Here is a 19,013-nt window from a genome sequence, read left to right on the forward strand (position 1 = left end):
CGGTTAGAAAAACCCAAAAAGAAAGATATCCTGCTTCAAAGAATATCTCAGTCGTTTCGCTTTTCATCGTTTCGTTTTGTTTTCGTGTTCATAATTTTTTATTTTAGTCCAAATAGCATGGAAAAAACAAGCCAGAAAGGATTACAGTTGCCGTGACCACAAAATTTTGAGGGGTGGTCTGACATCAAAACCCCCTCTCCCCAGTATTTTGCGCTTACCTTGTACTTTGGTATTGGTGGAAGAACAGAAGTGAGGTCCATAGCTGCGACAATTACAGTCTCAACATAATGAGTAATTGCTGTAAAACACACCATGAAAGGCGCAGCGTGCATCACTGGCAAGTAGGCCAAGAACACGGATCCCTTATTTAGACCCGGGTTCTTATACCTGCAAGAAATGTTTCGGCAAATCAATTACCCATAAACGAACTAAGGATTTCTCATACCCTTCTGACACATTTACGTTAATCTTCAATGCCGAAAATACAGTTTCGCTGAATGGAAAGTAGAGCAGATTTGTTGTCTGTAAGCATGTACGCGTGATTGCAATAAAATCAATTTCGCAGTTTTTTTACCTGAGCGAGATAAGCCGGGAAGCGAAAGTAAGATCAATTTCTTCTCTTCGGGAAGACATTAGGTGAACAGTGTGGCGCGTGTGGTTAAGCATTGTAAAAGCGCTCATCGTCTATGCGCCGACCTATTATTGCGCGTTGTCTGAAGTGGTGCGAGCGCCGCATTTTTAGGCAATGGGCAATTAAATTGCCCAGTATAGATCCATGGTGACGTCCACACAATTCGACAAGTGAGATGCAAAAAAGTACCTGGTAAAAATAGATAGTGATGGATGCTTAAATTACGGGAAGAACAGAGTGAGGGGAAAGATGATTGAGCTCCCGAAGCCACCTATATATTTCAATTTGCTCTGGGTATGTCGAAGGCAAGCTTAAACAGGCATTTGGTATGCATGCTAAACCGATTCACCTACCATTGGGCAGGCACGCAGGTTTTGAGAGGGCAGCCACTTCAAAGACACTTCCGATATTTGCTAGCGACAATTCTTTGGTACGGCAATAGGCATACCACTATTTGGTACGTGTTAGAGCAAGCGATAATTACGGCCCGTACAGATTAAAGGAAAATGCGTGGCGACAGATAGGTATGAGCATTGCACCACTGAAAAAAGTTCCTTATCAGAGACTTCATGTGATTACGCAATGCCTATCAAAATAACTTAACAATATATTGCCTAATTTGGGCTGCGCACTCAACAGGCGAGCACGAAGAAACCTGGAAAACAAATGTTACTCCCGAAATAGTCCAAAACAGATGGTTTATACCACTTCGCATTTTTTTTAAATCCCGTTGTGGTAATAAAAAACATTGCGCGTTAACTAAACGCAGGCTGATACTAAACGTTTGATACTAAATAAACATTTGATAGTTATCCGCGTTATTAAAAGCCCAGTTTTCGTCCGTTTTTATTATCAACGGAAAATTACATTCGCAATTGTGTCGACATTACGCGCACTCCTAATATCGGCGGGTGCTTTAAAGTCATCTTTAGGGCTCCAGTACCAGTCACTTAACACCCCATACATAGTACCGGCGCATAATATCCTACAATTGGAAATTTCCGCTGCGCCGTTGGTTGGGTACAATGTTGCGGTTTAAGGGCTTTTATAAAAATTACTGGGGATGTCCACAATCCGCGTAGCGAAACGAAAACAACGTTTGCTAAAATACCCTCTGAGCGAACAAAAGCAAATCTCCTAAGCAAAACAAAATTTAGATAAATGGAACCACCGTTTTAACGAAACAGGCACCTTGCAATTGTTTGTTTTATATTAGGCAATGTGAAAACATTCAGTTACGAAGCACAAATTTCCCGACCTCGACCTCATCGGAACTGAAAACACAATTTAAACACCAATATTTGGGCAGACGCGACGCATTGGTGACAGATTTCCTTCCCTGCTTTCCATTGCGGTGGTTTGAGATTCTCCGGCAGACTCCGCACTCTGACCCACAGCGCTTGCTTGTAGTCGCGTTGAGCTAGCACTTACTTCAGGAAGGCCCAATAGTTAGAGTTTTTCTTATAATTTAGGGGCCACCGGCCGTGATCAGCTGGAGATATCTGCTCGTCCTGTATTGTCAATTCAAATTACGATGAGTTCTTTCCAATTAGAAGATTCCCAGCTACATATGCATACTGTTAGAGTATGTAGGCTGCCATCAAAAAATGTGATAACCCCTTCCATCTGAACGCAGGAGTGAACCCGCAGCTTCACCTCAGCGGAAACGAATGCTTCACAAACTGAAACGCAATGACAGCAAAACGAAAGCAAAAAAAAAACCTTCTGTAGTAGCAGAAATAAAAACAAAGACCATCGATCGACCAAAGAGAGACCTTTTCATTTCACTGAGGTTTACCAGAGAGGAACTTTTCGGTGCACGTTGTTTTAAATCATTCTTCTGCATTTTGCCGAAACATTAAATTTACGTCCTTCAATGGCTGCCCACCCACTCTTCCGCGGAGCAAACCAAACTCGGCCTACCCATGCCACGCTAGAAAGCAAATTGCCCGATGTGAGCGCACGTCGACACCTGCGATGTGGTTTGATGCAAGCAACGACGACGACCCTACTGTAAGCTCCAACAGGATAACAGTAAACTATCATTATCCGCCATCGTTGTTCTTTCCCTGGGTGCTTCCGTCCTAGGAGTTTGCCACAGAGATGTCTTGATCGCCTTTCACTCCTTTGTTGCGCTGACAAGCCCGATAACCTGCTAGACAGCTATGTCTTTATTCGTGATTTTTGCCTGACAATCCTGTTATATCCAAACGTTTTTTTTATTCTCTCAATCTTTTTCTTTTACTTCCCTCTTTTTTTTTCTCTGTCTAAAATAAACCGGGTAACAGCATAATCATTACAGGCAGCTTCCTGACCAATCCCCCGCGTGGGCATGCGCCATGATTTAAGTGCCCAACCAACAAACCAACCGACAGTCAACACTCTATCATTCGCCAACAAACTACCACCGACTGGGTACGTCGAAAACACTTCATGGGCATTAGTATCATCACCATCTTCATTAGAACGCGCGGATGTACCAAGTTGTCTTTCCCACAAGGCGGTTCAGCGTGCGCCACCACGGACGGCGCAGGTCAGCGAATACAAGCTTCCCTCTAAAACAAGCTAATATGTGGTTATTAGTTAGCCCTAATAGACGGTACACACTCTATTTCGCAGCTGGATTGAGTGAGTGAATTGATGCTTTTATTATTTCATGCACTACGTGATACAAAACACGCCCTGCTTACTTCTGCGTCATAAAGATTTTGCCAGAGTGTCCTTATTACCTACACTTGGAATCTTGTAGTACATTATCCATTCTTTTTTTAACGAAACTCCCGACCAAGAGAACGTACAGTAGTCTGTTAGGTATTTTACAGTCTACTGTTTAGCAAATAGGCGCGAATGCCGCGTAGTACTGCAAACAAGGTATTCGGGCGTACGACACATCAAAGACTGACAATTGTATTTCGCCAGACAAAATGAGCTAACTTTACCGCAACGAATATTCGATAATATTTTTGGTGAATGAATCCTGTAAACAAAATAGGTCCAGAACATTGGTCATATTCAAACAAGTGGCAATTTTCGTTTTTTTATTGTGGCCAGCAACTCACCCATAGCTACGCATCGCTAATGTGCATTCAAAAAGAATTTTGCTGCCACACTAAGAATTGTTTGTCCCTCCGCTGAAGGGTATCTAGTCTGTTGAATATCAGTGAGATTGTTGATCGCTTTTATGTTTTTGCAGCCGGTACGCGCAATTCCTCTGACTAACCTCGCAAACTTAAACCCAGTTAATTTAACATATTGGTTGTGACTGGGAATGTAACTTTGCCCTAGATGTTGAAATCTCCGCGCGGCGAAAAAGAGTCAATGCCCTTGAACCCTGTAGAGACTGATTCCCAGCGAAGGTGGGTGCAGGGCGAAGAGTGCACGAAACAAAATAGGTTCATTTGTAATTTGCGATTAGCTCTCCGTCTGTTTGCCTCCCGCGTAGTAGGCATCTTGCTGTCTGTAACACTACAACCCAAACCACTCGACCAAATAGGACACCAATCAGGCCACGTTGGTCCGTGAGACGTTAACGTGGATATCATCAAACCAACAGGACGGTTATGTCAACGGTGAGCGCGCGAAACCTGCCAGCCTGCACATTTCACCCCGCCATCCTCCTCATATACAAGTGCAAAAACAGCATGGCTTAGGAAGTACACGCCTCGGCACATATGGGCGCCGGTGAGGAGTGTAATGTGGCGCTGTAACCATACTTCTGCCTTAAATGACCATGCTTAACAGGGCAACACGCAATGTGGGAAAACCAGCCTAAAAAATTCAAGCTTACACTGATGTCGCTAAGTGTACTTCACCTCTAAACACGACTGCATTGCTGAGAAAACAATGAGGTCTTGAGGGCTTTTTAAATTTGGTATATTTTTTTTTATATGCTGAAAACAATTCCATGAGTTTATGTTCCACACGCCGACTTTTTGTTTCACACAGGCACTCGAACTGATGAATGTCAACTTTAGTTCACTTTTCAATTGGCAAAACGAAGTCCGTTCTCTTTGTTAACTTTTGTTAACTTTTTGTTAACTTTTGTTCCCTTTATGTTAACTTTTGTTAATTTTGGCAGCTAGTACAATTAGAAGCTGACAGGCATATATCGTCTTTTCTTTACCGACAAAAATTTGCCACACCCGGCTTTGTGAAACGCTAGTATTATGCTCGATCTTGGTACAACATTTTCCAAGCATATTTTTGCTCATTACATTTTGCAAGCTTAACATTGTGGGCATGAATGAATGAAAGCTAGTACAGCATTTTTATTGTGACACATGTCCCAATCGCAAGTGCAAACAAGTCCTGCAGGATAAACGCTACCATAATTACCCTCCTGGTTCTATAGGCTGAACACTGGTAATTGATGGAGTAAAACGCTGAGCCAACAACTTCAAAATGTCAATTCAGATCCGGTTAAATAATGCAACACACACAGGCTACAGAGTCTCTTTTAGCCTTTTTTCTCTTTAGTGAAATGCCAGCGAAGAAGGATGTGTAAACTCGTCACTCTTTCGCCGTCTAGCCACAACGTGGCACATGAGTGCTTGATTGATTGTGGGGTTTAAAGCGCCGACGCAACATTGGCGGTGAGGCGCGCCGCGGTGGAGCGCTCCGAATTAAGTTTGACCACCTGCGGATCTTTAACATGCTCCGAAATCTCGATCACACGCGCTTTTTCGCTTTTCGCCGCCATTAGAAAAGCGGCCTCCGTGGGTGGAAATCAAACCCACGCCCTTGGGCTCAGCAGCACAAGGTCATAGCCACTGAGCCACCTCGGTGGGTATGAGGCTAGTACTGCGAGCTAGGTTTAGTATTTATTGGCAACTGAACGACGTTTTCTCACCCAAAAGTAACGAGTTCAGCGACGAAATTGCTGTGGGTAATCAGAGCCGCTTTAGGGAGACCGGTCGTACCACTGGACAGAAACACGGTGAAAATATCCTGGGGGCCGGCCGTGGCAGGTTTCTTGTACTTTCTCCGAGGCGTCTCCTTGAGCTTGGAGAAATTAACCATGCCGTCGTAATCACCCGTCGTCACCAGCATCTGCAAGGCGATAGGGTTGTTCAACGATGTCTGAAACTGTATATTAAGGCACATCTTCCTTGTTGTATACTTGTGACCAATGTATTCAAGCCTCAAAACGGCATGTTGCAGTGCTAACACCCTTGACATGAGTTTTTTCATGTCAAGAGCGTGACCACTGTCAAGGGCGTGAGCATGGCAACACTGCAACTCATGTCAAGGGCTTGAGCACTGCAACATGCCGTTTTGGGGCTTAAATAAAAACTGAAGCTGGCCCCCAGAGCGATTCTTATGTGTTCTGCCGACAGTCAGTCTCGATATCAACGGAACGCTGTGCTGGGCATGCAGATCGCAATATTCTCCTCGCATCATCAAGTGCTAAAGCAACCAAGTGTAAACGCCTTAGTGACTGGCAACCATACGTTTTCACCGATAAATGTCTCCAACCATGAAGTATTGAAAAACCCAGGCTTACACGGTTTCGTGTGTGCAAAGCATATGTTCTTCTGCTACCAATGTCGCATCGCAACGGCTTTTTACTACTAGTGTCTATGCATGACGTTGTATCAGTAAATATTTTAAACGGCAAGACAAATTGTAAGGTGTGGTCATTTTTAACAAGGTGGGGCAAAAAGAGATGGCATACCTTTACAGATGGTACGTCATTGCAGGCATGCTTAACCGTGGCAGCGCTTGCTATATCACAATAAATAAACGTAGGCTTGGTCATACTCAGAACTCGTTCCGTTTCTCCTGAAACCGGCGTATATAAATTTGTGTAGAAAAATTACAGACAGGACAGGCCAACATTAAGTAGGGCCGAATAATTGAAGCTGATGTGACGCAACCAGGGTTAGAAATTGGGAGTTTAAATCAATCGACTGCACTGAATGAGACAATAAAAAGATACTCAAGCATTTCTGGGTTACCTGGTAAGGCTTATTACAAACTTTTTGGGGTTGGTTTCGCCTACTTAAGTCAATTTATTGGCGAGAAAATAAGTCAAGTCTACTTCTTTCCTCATATGCTCTCACCAGATTCGTAGCGTACTTTGTGAAGATGCACTAGTCCCCCTCACAAGGGGTACTCGCAAATTTGACGAACATTTTTGCACTACAGAAACTCCGTGAATGAACAATCGTTTAATGTTACTAGAAAAAATTGACACGGTATGATTTTGAAGATTAGGATAATACGAAACCGCAGTACCAATCAAACTGATTTTACTTCGTTTAATCAGCTGCCGGGAATGATGTAGGTTGCTTTTCATTATTCACGATTTGAGCAAAAACAAACACCCAAGGCTTTGAAGGAATAATGAAGTAATTAGTTTCCTCAGACGAAAAGCACACAATGCAGTGAGGGAAAAAACATACCTATAAGCTATTTTTGGTATTGATTCAAAGCGAAGTAAATTCTGGCTCACGTACTCTGATTGTGTGGGAATACTACGGCCACCCGCCAATTTCGAAGAAGGTGATTGGGACGAAAGAAAGAATAGCCTCGCAATTCAAATGGTAACAGACTGTAGGCATCGTTCCTACGCCAGTGTTATACTACATTGGCGAAGACTCATTTGGAGCAGTAGGGAAATGGATGAACAGTGGAGCCGAGAAACGTGAAACCCAGCAGAATGAGAACCAGGCCCGACAGAATTTTCTGTATTGATAATGAAGTTGTATTCACGCCATTGTTTCATTCCTTACCAAAACCTTGTTATGAACAAGGAAAAATTGAGAAAATGTTTATAAATGTTAAGCTTTCACTTGGTGTATTTTTTTGAGGTCAACTACAAAACATGTACTGTTCAGAACATAACTTTGCATAGCACACAACAGTGTTTAGCAGTGATTTCGGTCGCTTAGTTTAGCTTCCCAGAAAGGCGTTGCTTATTTCTCACTTCCAGAAAGCCAGTCATGCACGTTAAAGTACGTATTCGTAGTTCGAAAGACGTGTCCAGTAAGAATCAACTGCCTCAGATGCGAGAATATAGCCCTATCAGCACTACGGTGAGAAACTAGCAGTGACAAATGACGGCATGAAATGCGACACCGCCAGAGAATTAAAATTGTGTATTTTAGTGCATTTCAGTAAGGAAGGTGAAGAACAAAGAAACTGTCCCAAATATTTCTTTCTGTTGTGAACATTGTTGCACAGATACAGGAAACGTTTGTTATAACGTTAGTTTTCAGCACACCAAAAGTTTCCCATCTTTCGCATATCAAAGAATTCAGCAACAAAAACGGCGCTACTACTCACTTTCATTGAAGACGGTCTTAACACAAGCGATGACGCCTCCTGCGAAGGCTGTTGCGATGAAGGCAGCAATCAGGTCTATGGTGTTCGGAGAGACAAAGCACACCGTGTCTCCCGGCCGAAGGCCTAGTTCCTGAAACCCAGCCGCGATGGACTCGCAGATAGCTTCCAGTTCACCAAAGGTGTGCCGCTGCCCCGTGGCTCCGTCAATCTGCGGTACAAAAATCAATCAAGGGTGTCTTTTATAGACTCCTTCAGGGTAAAAAAAGCTTTTAAAGTCCTTACTGCATTTGCTCCAGAAACCTGGGACCTTTCTTTGAACTGTTTATGAAAGCGTATTGAATAATCTAGGACATTCTTAAATATGTTTAGAGCACAAAATACGCAAGAAAGGAGACGGGACAAGCGCTATCCAGTAGCGCTTGTCCCGTCTCCTTTCGCGCGTATTTTTCGCTCTAAACATATTAAAAAATCACGAACTAACTAGCCCCCCAACAAGTTTTGTTAAAAGAACCAGTACATGTTTGATCGCATGCAAACATTTTTTGTGAAACCCACACTGCTTGAATCAACCGTTACCAAGCACAATTGAAGAGAAACAAATGACACAAGGGAGGAATAACGTTGATGGCCATAGAGAAAATTGTTTTCACCTATGAATATTTACATTTCTATAAGCAAAAGTGAAATCGACAGTAAACTAGAATGGGGCGACAATTTCCGCAAGAAAAAAAATTTGTTCTGAAAGTGAAGTAATGGGGAACTCCTGAAGTTTTTACGTTTGCATAGTATATGATGTGGCAATTTCTAATGACGAGGTGCCAAAGTTACTCACTAAAGTATTTTTTAATTAATTGATCATGCCAAATGTACCTGGTGTGACTTACAACCATTTTACCAGCGAAAAACGGACAGGGACCTAGAAAGATGTAGACGACAAATGGTTCTAAGTCAACACCACATAGCCCGACTTTCAGCCGTACCAAGTGTGGTTTGTCTTTGAAACCATACGTTCAACGGAAAGACCTCTTCCAGTCGCACCTAAAACCATACTCCGTAAGACCAGTCTAAAAATTAATGTGCCACTAATCCTTTCACGCCGCTTACTCATGTTTCATAAACAGATAAGTTCGCACGTGTGCTAAGCGCTAGCAGTGCAACGTGTAGGCCAACGTCAATACCATTGTTTTGAAAATACCTCCTGGAGTCTGTCCGCTTATCAACAGTGCTGCTTAGAAATGCCAATTTATACATTTGCTGTATACGTGTTTATTAGATGCGTAATTTTAAAGAAACAGTTTCGTGGCGATTAATGGTGGTGTACGGGCCGTTACCGTAGTTTACAGTCTAGAAAAAAACGTTATTGGTACACCCTGGGCCAGATTGCTATGGTTTTTGCACTCCTGGTAATATTTTTCTGCCTCGGAAACCGTTACCGTAATGCTTAGCAGGCACGTCATTTGTTAGTTTCCTATAAGTGTTGCGATGACGATGATTAGAGGCCTCCCTTTGTATCAGCACATCGGTTGTTCTACTCATTTGCCCTACCCTTGACTAACCCAATGGGATATCCCCCCACCGTACCCCCCGTAGTAAACTTCCGTCGCTTCCCCCCTTGTTGGCAGTCTGTTGGCAGTTTTGTGTTTACAAAACACAACTCATCGCACTCTGTTGGTTTCTTGTATAGTGCCATGTGAGAAAATATCAATGTGAATGATAAAAAAGCGCCTAGGCTAATAAATCGAGTGGCGGGTAACGGCCAGGAGCGTCGGAGAACAACGAACGAATACTTGTCGAGGGGGTTAGTTCAGTGCGCTGTGTTGTATAGTATTTTTGGGAGATAATATGGCCAATGAAAGTTTCCAAGCGCGTCACACACAAAGGCAGGTGTTATTGAAAACAGCAATAATTGTTCCCCACGCGTAATGGATATGCATGCGTTTAAAGGACAAGAACAACGCATCATTGCGGATGACAACGAGAAATTGAAAATGCACGCGACAGCTAATCGTCTTGAAGTTAGCATTTACTATCAGTACATAACTACCTTGCGTGCAAGAGCTATGAGAATTCTGCAGCTGTTGGAAGACCCGGCTGCATTTCCCACTCCCGATCGCACAGCCACGCTGACATGTAGAATTCTGGGTAGTTAATGCCGAACTTTCTTTCGCCTTTGCAGGAAAATATGGTCCGTTTCCCTATTCTGACACTAACGAAGGCGACCGCTTTCATATACGATACCGAGAACACTTAATATATGTAGCCAACACTAAGACTTTAAGGAGCTGGCTCTAGTTTGTGCTGAAAAAGAAAATTTTTCGATCACCCTGCCTCCCGTCGCAACGAGGCGACAAATTGCTTGTTCTTCACGAGAAAATAAAACTATGGTTTTTGAGGGTCTGCTTAGAATCGAGCTGAGTAATATTCCCCAGCGTTACCGAAGCACACAATACGATCACTTCCACGTCCAGAAATTGTCGCACAAGTGAAAGTGAAATTCCACGTCGTGCAAAGTACTGAACGCTTTACACTTTAATACATATTTTCTAACATTCCTCTGTGACCTCGTGGCTCCGTGGTTGCGTACTGCGTTTGTGTTGGGGGAGTCCATGGTTCGTTTCGGACTTAGTAAGCTGCATTTCTTGCTGTGGGTCCCTTCCAGCAGTTTTTCATTGCGGAGCTTCGGAATGGGCAAATCGGTTGCTGAGTAATGTTAATTCCGCTCACAAATGAGTCCCCAAACGGTGGAATGTTCTGGCAAACTCAGTTGGTCCCCCAGAAGCACTTTTGGTACTTTTTGCCTTAGAGTGGGCCGTGCACCCTACCAGTCACAGGTTCCCCCTCCCTCCGGAGAAGGCAAAGGGATGCCGTCGCTCCCACAACCGGCACGCCGGATCACACCATAGTTCCCGCCAATCAAAATTGCTCCCTCTGGCAGGGGATGGTGAACGGCGGTCGTCACTCCCACAAGTGGCACTCGAGATAACGTTATACTCCTTTCCTAGACCAGGTGCTGCCTCTCTTCGGAAAAGAGAAACGGAGGTCAGCGCTCCCTCAAGCGTGGCGCCGAATCACGCCATATTCGCAGCCAATCGCAGGCACTCCCTCCTTCATCTATAGAAGCAGCCAGTTCAAGTGTTCAATGCCGGCTTATACGTTTTATGCTCAAATGTTTCTTCCTAGCTGCTGAACACTATCCCCCCACTAACATCCGGTTGTGCATTGATCAACATTACCAAGTCACTCGCGTAATTCTACTACGGGCTTCACAGTTTAACCTCTCACAGGTTAACATATGAACCGCAAGTGTAATATTTACGGGATATAATCTCACACCATTCGGGTTCCGCAGAGCATTTGCAAATAAATAACACTCGTATCTCGAATAACCATGTCTCTTTGAAAAGGTCATGCACACAAAATATAAGTTTGTGTTATTCGATATATCTGGTGTTCTTTAGAGCCCCCAGCGTTTGTCCGGAAGCAAACGGTGCTTCTTTCATTGAGAAATTACTCACATTAATGTACAATTTTGATTCTCTCACCAAATCGTGTGTTTTTGTGACATCTCTAATGACATCACAACAGCCGGTCTTCAAGGTAACCCTACAGTGCTGCGGAGACCTGTTTACCGCTAGTCAACCTAGATGGCGCCACCATACCACGTAGGGCCGTTTACCGCTTTTGCTTTTTTTGGACCGTATTTGTACCTGGCTTGTTTTTTTTTAGGCAGAAAACAATCATTTCGTGAAACATGGTGAGCGGTCGACAAATATGGACATGTAAGACACCTTCCCCTACGCCAATCGCCCAGTCTCGTCTGAGACAATTCCAAAGCGCCGCAGTTCTGTGCAGCTAAAACAAGCTTTGTGTACACGATACGAACAGCAGTACGCATCCGGTACTCCTATGTTCACGTGTGCTTTCGTAACTTCCACTGTTCACCCCACGATTGTTACTGCAATAAAAATAATGTGCCCTAAGTGTAACCGCGCAAATACCTCTTTCGGGAAGCTTGTAAGCCCTGCCTAATTTGCGTTAGCTTTTGCCGGCCTCAACCAATTGTATAGTTGGCACGTTTAACACCATAGGTTCTGTTCTGGGAAATCAGCTAATGGGTGGCATGGCCATTCCATTTTATCCTAATTATGTAGCTTATTTGAGGGAAGTTTACGTTAAGAGTGTGTCGGTGTGATTCTAACGAGGCAATCTTTCGAATGAAGCAAACTTTTGTTTTGTCTGCATCACCCCTTTAATGTGCCCCGAGCCTACATGCCTCGCGTGCGCCCGTGTTCCTTGTATAAGAGGGGTCGACGAACGTTTCATTAGTTTAAATAGTTACTGTTAAAGGCTTGTTTTCACACTTTCATGATACTAGAAAGAAATAGGAGGCTAGGAGGCTTCCTGGAGGCTTCGCCGGCAATTTTTTCCGTACACTAGTTGATTTGTAGGGCTCGAGTTATTGATAGTATGGTGTGAGCACTTATTGCAACCATTCGCTTTCTTGGCAGGACTTTAGTACAACATTTGTACATACATGTGATTCCTGGCATCTATAACAAGCAGCAAAAGGTTGGATTTTAAACTTTTTTTCTTGCGACTTTTCAATGTCCACTATTGCGGCTGGGATAATAGTAATAGGCCGTGAGCTTGATTTGTTTTGCTCGATAGGATATGCCAGAGCATTTTATTTCTCACGGACTAGGGCAACCCCGAATAGCCAGTAGGAATGTTGTTTTTCTGCACCTTTAGGAAAGACCAGAAAAAAACTGACATATTTGGTAGTTCAGTTTGTTCAGACAAGTTTAGTATCAGTTATGTCACAGCCAAGAGCTAAATAAAGCAGGTACGCAGTTTCGGCAATACAACAGGTGCTTGCTAACACATAGCTGCATTAACAATAAATAGAATACCCTGGATTGGCTCCAGGACACGACTTACAGGGAAAGGAACGCCTGTGTCACATCTCGCACGGAAACAAAGGTTATTTGGGAGGTTTTCTAATTGTGCAAGTTTGTAGACTTCTACGAAATGTGTATTACCACCTGCTGCGTGGAAGATTCCCGAGAGAGCAGGACAAAAAGACTGTGTTCGTTTTTCCTTAGTGATCGTTATTCAGCGGTCTGTAGTTCACACATATACCCTATTAAAATGTGTCCAACCACACCCCTAAAAAGTGACACTACACAAAATACCGTCCGTCGCCCCTTCAGCAGGAGGAATTCCAGGGTAGTACAAAAGCAGTACAAAACCGCACAGCGTTACGACCATGGCAGCGCTATTTTCTGCTGTCATTTCGTTTTGTTTTTGTTCTCAAGAAATTTTGCTTTGCTCATTGTACGGCCTGCCTATTTTTCTTCTGGTCTCAAAACTGAACCTACTCGAGATTGCGAAAAGTAGGCTGCCGTTTGTAGTGTAAACATTTTCTCGTGTTCCTATTTTAAGGCCCCGACTCCGTATCTGTGTTCACGGCAATATAAGCCTCTTCCCCGTGATAAAGTTTATCTACGCTGCAGCACAAAAACCGCGAACTGGCATCTCATCGTTGTCCCCTTAAAAATACAGCGCAACAGAAACAAAGACTTAAAAGGCACACAGGATGCACTCTGTTCCCCGTTGCAAGAAGTGGCTTATGATTCTGCTATCCGGAAAAAATCATATGCAATCTTTGTGGAGATTAGGGAGAACGAACTTTCCTTGTCTCTTCTTTGTTCGTAATTCTTTTAGTAAAATTCTGCCCATGTATTAAAAATTCAAGGTGGGGTTCCTTACCAGTGCAGTGTCTCCATTGTGCTCCTGTAGCCGAGTTCTCAAAAACGTGGCCACGTCGACGTTTGGAATTGGCAGGTTTTGCACCGTAGACTTTAGAACCAAGTCCTCAATGACCACATCCTCAGCCGTGCTTAGGGTGTTTTTTTTTCCTGCATGGGAGACATTTGGCCTAGCAAACAATCTCACGTTGAACGCTGGAATTTATTTTCTATTAGCATACATACCAGGGAATGCACAAAACCTAATATCATTCCCGTGGCCTTAACCATGCTTTTCTGCTCATTATTTTGGAACAGTTTGTTGTAAGGATAAGTAAGAAGTCAACCTGCGTTTTGAAAAGGATCGACCACAAAAGCAATATACTAAAGGCGACTGAGAACGTGGAGGCGGATAGATATTATTCAAACAAAAATTACGTAGAGACTAATTTTTGCCCCTCTCATTGCGAGGGTCCGTGAGAGAAGTGAAGACGCGACACACTCTATAAGTATGGTAACGAATGTGTTGCTACTAGCGCTACAATAAACGCCACCGTGATGTCTATCCTCTGTCTGACAGGGAATTTGCACTAGGTTTAACGCGCAGAAACTACCCAGGTGAGGAGGCGCGCCGTATTGGTGGACTCCGGATTAAGTATGACCACCTCGGAATCTTTAACATACACTGGTTTGCAGTAAAAAAGAGTTGTATCCGCACTGTACTTGCATAAATTGCCAGCACGCGCTGTTTCACAATCGCCTCTGGAGGAGCACAGTAGCGGTTTTGAGGTGCTGGGTTTTGGACGCGCTGACGTGAAGGCTAGCAACCTGAATCGTTCAGCAAGACCACTAGCGCGAAAACTACAAATCAACCATGAAGAAACAGCAGCATCAGCATGCATGAAGAAAATATTTACGAAAAACGCTTCAAGAAAAAGACCAGACACACCGGGGCTTTACAAATGCGTCCAACGTGTGCGCGAGTGAGCGCACTCAATAGAAAACGTTTCGCACAAAGTATCGCACCCGAAGCTCCGGCAAATCGCTTAGAAGCATTGACTTGGTTTGTTAAGTATTTTTAGGGTTATTTTTATATTACTGTTGGGTTATTTACGATTGCACTGCCCAGAGAGGCAAACCCAACTCTATTTGTATTTTACTCTACCATTTTGAACTTTTAACCCACGAGAGAAAAGGGCAAACTATTTAAACGACAAAGATGCAATCCTTCAACCACGGCCGGACTGGAGTACGCGCGCGCTCTCCCTTTCGCGTACTCCAGTCCGGCCGTGCTTCAACAACACTTCTCTTGCTCGATACAAAAAAGTGGTCGGTACACTTTTCAGCTGCACCTCGCAAAACTCAAGTACTATAAGCAACAAATAAATCACAAACTGGGCACTATAGAAGAAAACGAAAAATTTTAATTTTTTTTAATCCAGAAATTTTTATAACGAACAATTATACCGAGGGCAGCATAATGTTACTGAATATTAAGTATGTCTAACCCGAGTATGTCTAATTCTAACCCGCATAAAATCGATAGCATTAGAATTCTCACACCCAGTTCGTCACTTCTCGAAAATTACAGCTTTTTTTACACCTTGTAAATGTAACCTCAGTACCTTAGTTGCGCTTTTATTGCCATCCTTCCTTCAGTAATTGTATGGGCTATCTGCCCCATCTGTCGGAATACCTAGCCTCAAATTAAGGCAATATTCTTTCGCCGTAAGTTCGAACTATTTCGCTAAGCTTCGTATGTATCATGAGCTACGGTATGAAACTTCCACGCAAACTCTGGTAAAGGATGGAATTGATGGCAGTTTCTAAAACGTGCTTCAAGCTCTCATATCATATATATTGGCCACTGTCACTTTCTTTGGTATCCATGAATTCACATATGTACTTTTTTGGGCATATTACGTTCCTTTCAATTCTTAAATTAAAATTTGTGTTCCGTATTGTAATGTACATTTGCTCGATTCTCCTCTTTCTTTCTTTCGTGTACTCAGTGTGCAAAAAATACTAACATTTATTTACCCCTTGTTGACAATTGGCCTTTAATTGACTATTTGTTGCTTGTGTACCTTGGCATTGCTCCACGGCTGCTCCATATTTGTCTCATTTGTGTGCTTATTGCTACGAGGTCCTGCTTCACGCTTTGACAGTAGTATCTTATTCAGTATAATCTAAGCTTAAAACTCGACTTAAGGCCGCATGGTTGAATGCTATCCACGCATTGTATTCTTTAAATATTACTATTCCGGCGAAATTCAGCAACTGCCCCTTAACACAATTGTTACATTTTGCAAAATTTCATAGTGTAAACTTACATCTTCGCATCAATGCTTGCATACCTAGAAAAGTTCAAACTCCAATACGATGATTAAAGTTTTAAATTTATCTTTCGCCTTTTCCCGCCACCGGTAAATTGTTGCTATTTACCGTACAATACCTGCTGGTCGGAATTTTGCTCTGCTTGGGTTCTTAGTGAGGGGGGGGGGGCGGAGGGGTGAGGGTTGCTGAAGCCGAAATAAGCTTTCCCTTAGTACTCCCGTGTACAGAATTTTCCTTTTCTTGTGCTACTGCTTCCTTGAGACGAGAGACTTTCCCGGGCTACCTAAACACAAAAGTTTTGGCCTGTGATTGTCTGTCGGTCTGTGTGTGACTCGAGTCAGCAACCCGGCAAAAGTGAAACCGAAGCTGGTCAATAGTCTCATATACCCACTCAAAAATCTCAACTTCAATGTCCGGTGTCAATGTTCATGGTTGTCAACATTCTCGAACAAGATCAAGACATTACGCAAATATACGTCACGAAGTCAATACATAAGTCATATTTGCAGGGTTCCTTTATTTGAAAATTTATGGTTGCTTGGTTTTCGCGATAGCAATTGAAATACCACTTCAACTGCAGACAACCTTCGTCTTCAGTTGCCCGCGCTACTACAGCTACTGGCGGCATTTACGAAATCAAACGGCAATACTAAGGAAAGGTTCCAGTTGTTAGGTTCCACGTTCCGCTTGAAACGCTTGTGGAGTATGGCAACGGGGTTCTATAAACGTTGTAGTAGGGTGCCCCGATTCACGCGCATCTCTGCCGTAGGGCAGCGCTGGCATCGAGGCACCCGGCCTGGAGCAGTGGAACGCGGTATATTTAAATTGACTTGAGCAAACCTATAGGGTGTTATCTTGGGAGGAACGAGCGGCAGTGGAACGGCATGAGAGGTCAATGGAAAGAGAATGGAGGCATTTACTTTGCAGGGGCGCCAGTCGACCATCGTATTCTGTCGACATGTGCAACGAAAGGAGCAGATACGCGGCCATTTTTTTATGTGCATAAGATGCATTCGTACCATATCTATACCACCCAGGGAAGGTTTGCGTACGTTTACGAGGTCACAGCTTCTGGTGAACGTTGCGTGGCATAACCACAACGCGGCACCTGCTGCAAATAATGCTATGCGAGGATTAATACATTGACGTCCGTCTTCTCTGGCACTAAAATGTTCTCTGTGACTGAAGAATTTTTTTCGCCTAACTCTACTTGAACAAGACTTTTCATATTCGTAGTTGTGCCTCGACAAGCTGTGCAACCGCATGCGCTCTTGCTTAATGCAGTAACCCAGTCTTGGATTATTCTAGCCCTCCCCGCCATCCCCAGAGCTCAGTTGTGCTGAAACGTACTCATTGGGCGGACTTGCAGTGATCATACCACTTCCACTGTAATGGCGGTGAGCACAGCGCAGGGACTATTTTGTTATCTCTCCAACTATTAGCAGTTGCGCCGGCGGCAACAGTCCGAGCGGTTGGACAGCTGCGCTCTGTCTGCTTGCTATATACACTCAACTCTGCATTAGACCGGTGCGGCTGAGCTTGAACATGTACATGACAGCCGGCATTTCGGAGAGAAGTGCACATGTGGTTCGAGATGCGGAATGTCTGTGGAGCGGAAAATTTTCTCGGGCGTTCTGCAACCGATGTATTCCTGTATAGCCAAACGTGTTTGTACTACTACTGTAATCTCACATATCCCTTAGCTATACGCGTTCAAGCGGGGAAAAATTCTTCGGGTGTGAACACAAGCTGCCTAGTACCGATCCTCATGTGTGTCACGGGGTTTTAAAGCGAAGCTTTTTACCTCTACCCCCAAGGGTTCTTTCGCCACCGTTGGTGTCAACAGAAAACTCCCGCGAACCAATAAACGAAGTTACTGGCACGGCCAGGAATGGAACCTGGAACGAATAGAGAAACGCAGTGAGAGCCCATTGTGTCTCAGCGAGTGGGCTACGAGCACACTCGGAGACGGGGGAGACAGGTGGTGCACTCACCGAGCACATCTGCGGGTTTACTCACTGGGTTATCGCTGAATGCCACGTGATAACGTCACGCGGTCTCTCGCGCCGCTGGGCGCTCCGCCCACGGCACAAGTATCGGCCGTGTGCGGGACTTTCGCATGCGCTAGGAGTTATAAAAATGGAAGGAACCTCACACGAACGCATGGCATCACACTTCTCCTCCGTCTCTACCGCCGCTCTCGTCGCCTCCCTCCGTGGCGGCAGAGACGGAGGCGAGGTGAGGTCGTCTATTTTATAAAAAAATATTGTTCACTCATGTGCTTCACCACTACAACTCAACCAACCACCGTTTCTGATGCATACTTTGATTTAACCTTAGCAAAGAATATCTATTTGAAGTAATAAAGGTTGGGTTGAGTGCATTTCACTTTCTCTGGTTTCACAAACCACGTGTGTGAATTCAAGGGACTATATATATATATATATATATATATATATATATATATATATATATATATATACATATAAAGACAGAAATAATAGTTTGCAGTCAAGGAAACCTCGGAAAGCAAAGGGGGAGGATGTGGTAAGTCATTGAAAGTGATAAAGAATTTGGAAAGAAAGCACCACCCACAAGCACAGTAAACAAACAAAACTACTGCAACATAAATACCCCAGAAAGCGGAGGGGAATATATATATATATATATTTATATATATATATATATATATATATATATATTGTAGCAAGGATAACGAGCAGCTCTTAACGCCATCAGCTTATCCGGGTATGCGCCACATCAAGAAAGAGTGCCATGCGATCGTGGCCAATCTATGCACGACGGTATGCGCGCACGCTGGTAGCGGTGGAAGAAGAAGTACGGCTGAAGGTGCTTGGCGCGTGTGTTCGGCCATCGTCGGTATCATCTTTAGAGATAGCCTTTGATGAAATTTTTCCCACGAATGCTAAATTACTCCCATTGAGCCTTTTAACGGGCCTTTTGCAAGATCACCTTACCGGTTTCCCCTCCCATGTAATCATTGCAACCGA

General features: G+C 43.8%; 1 protein-coding gene across 1 annotated transcript in view; it reads right to left on the reverse strand.

Moving 5' to 3' along the window:
* LOC144159991 (uncharacterized) overlaps positions 1–16,962 on the reverse strand; it is a 33,021-nt gene extending 16,059 nt beyond the window's left edge. Inside the window, exons 1-6 of the mRNA XM_077691617.1 lie at positions 16,923–16,962; positions 13,688–13,836; positions 7,919–8,126; positions 6,306–6,412; positions 5,481–5,680; positions 219–387 (exon numbers count right to left, since the gene is read on the reverse strand). Of these exons, the coding sequence (XP_077547743.1) occupies positions 219–387; positions 5,481–5,680; positions 6,306–6,412; positions 7,919–8,126; positions 13,688–13,836; positions 16,923–16,962 (873 nt within the window). The remainder of the gene's footprint in view (positions 1–218; positions 388–5,480; positions 5,681–6,305; positions 6,413–7,918; positions 8,127–13,687; positions 13,837–16,922) is intronic.
* Positions 16,963–19,013: the final 2,051 nt, after the last annotated feature.

This window comes from Haemaphysalis longicornis, unplaced genomic scaffold (assembly GCF_048455015.1).
Source record: "Haemaphysalis longicornis isolate Haplotype H1 unplaced genomic scaffold, Haemaphysalis longicornis Haplotype H1 scaffold_10, whole genome shotgun sequence".
Classification (NCBI taxonomy): Eukaryota; Metazoa; Arthropoda; class Arachnida; order Ixodida; family Ixodidae; genus Haemaphysalis; species Haemaphysalis longicornis.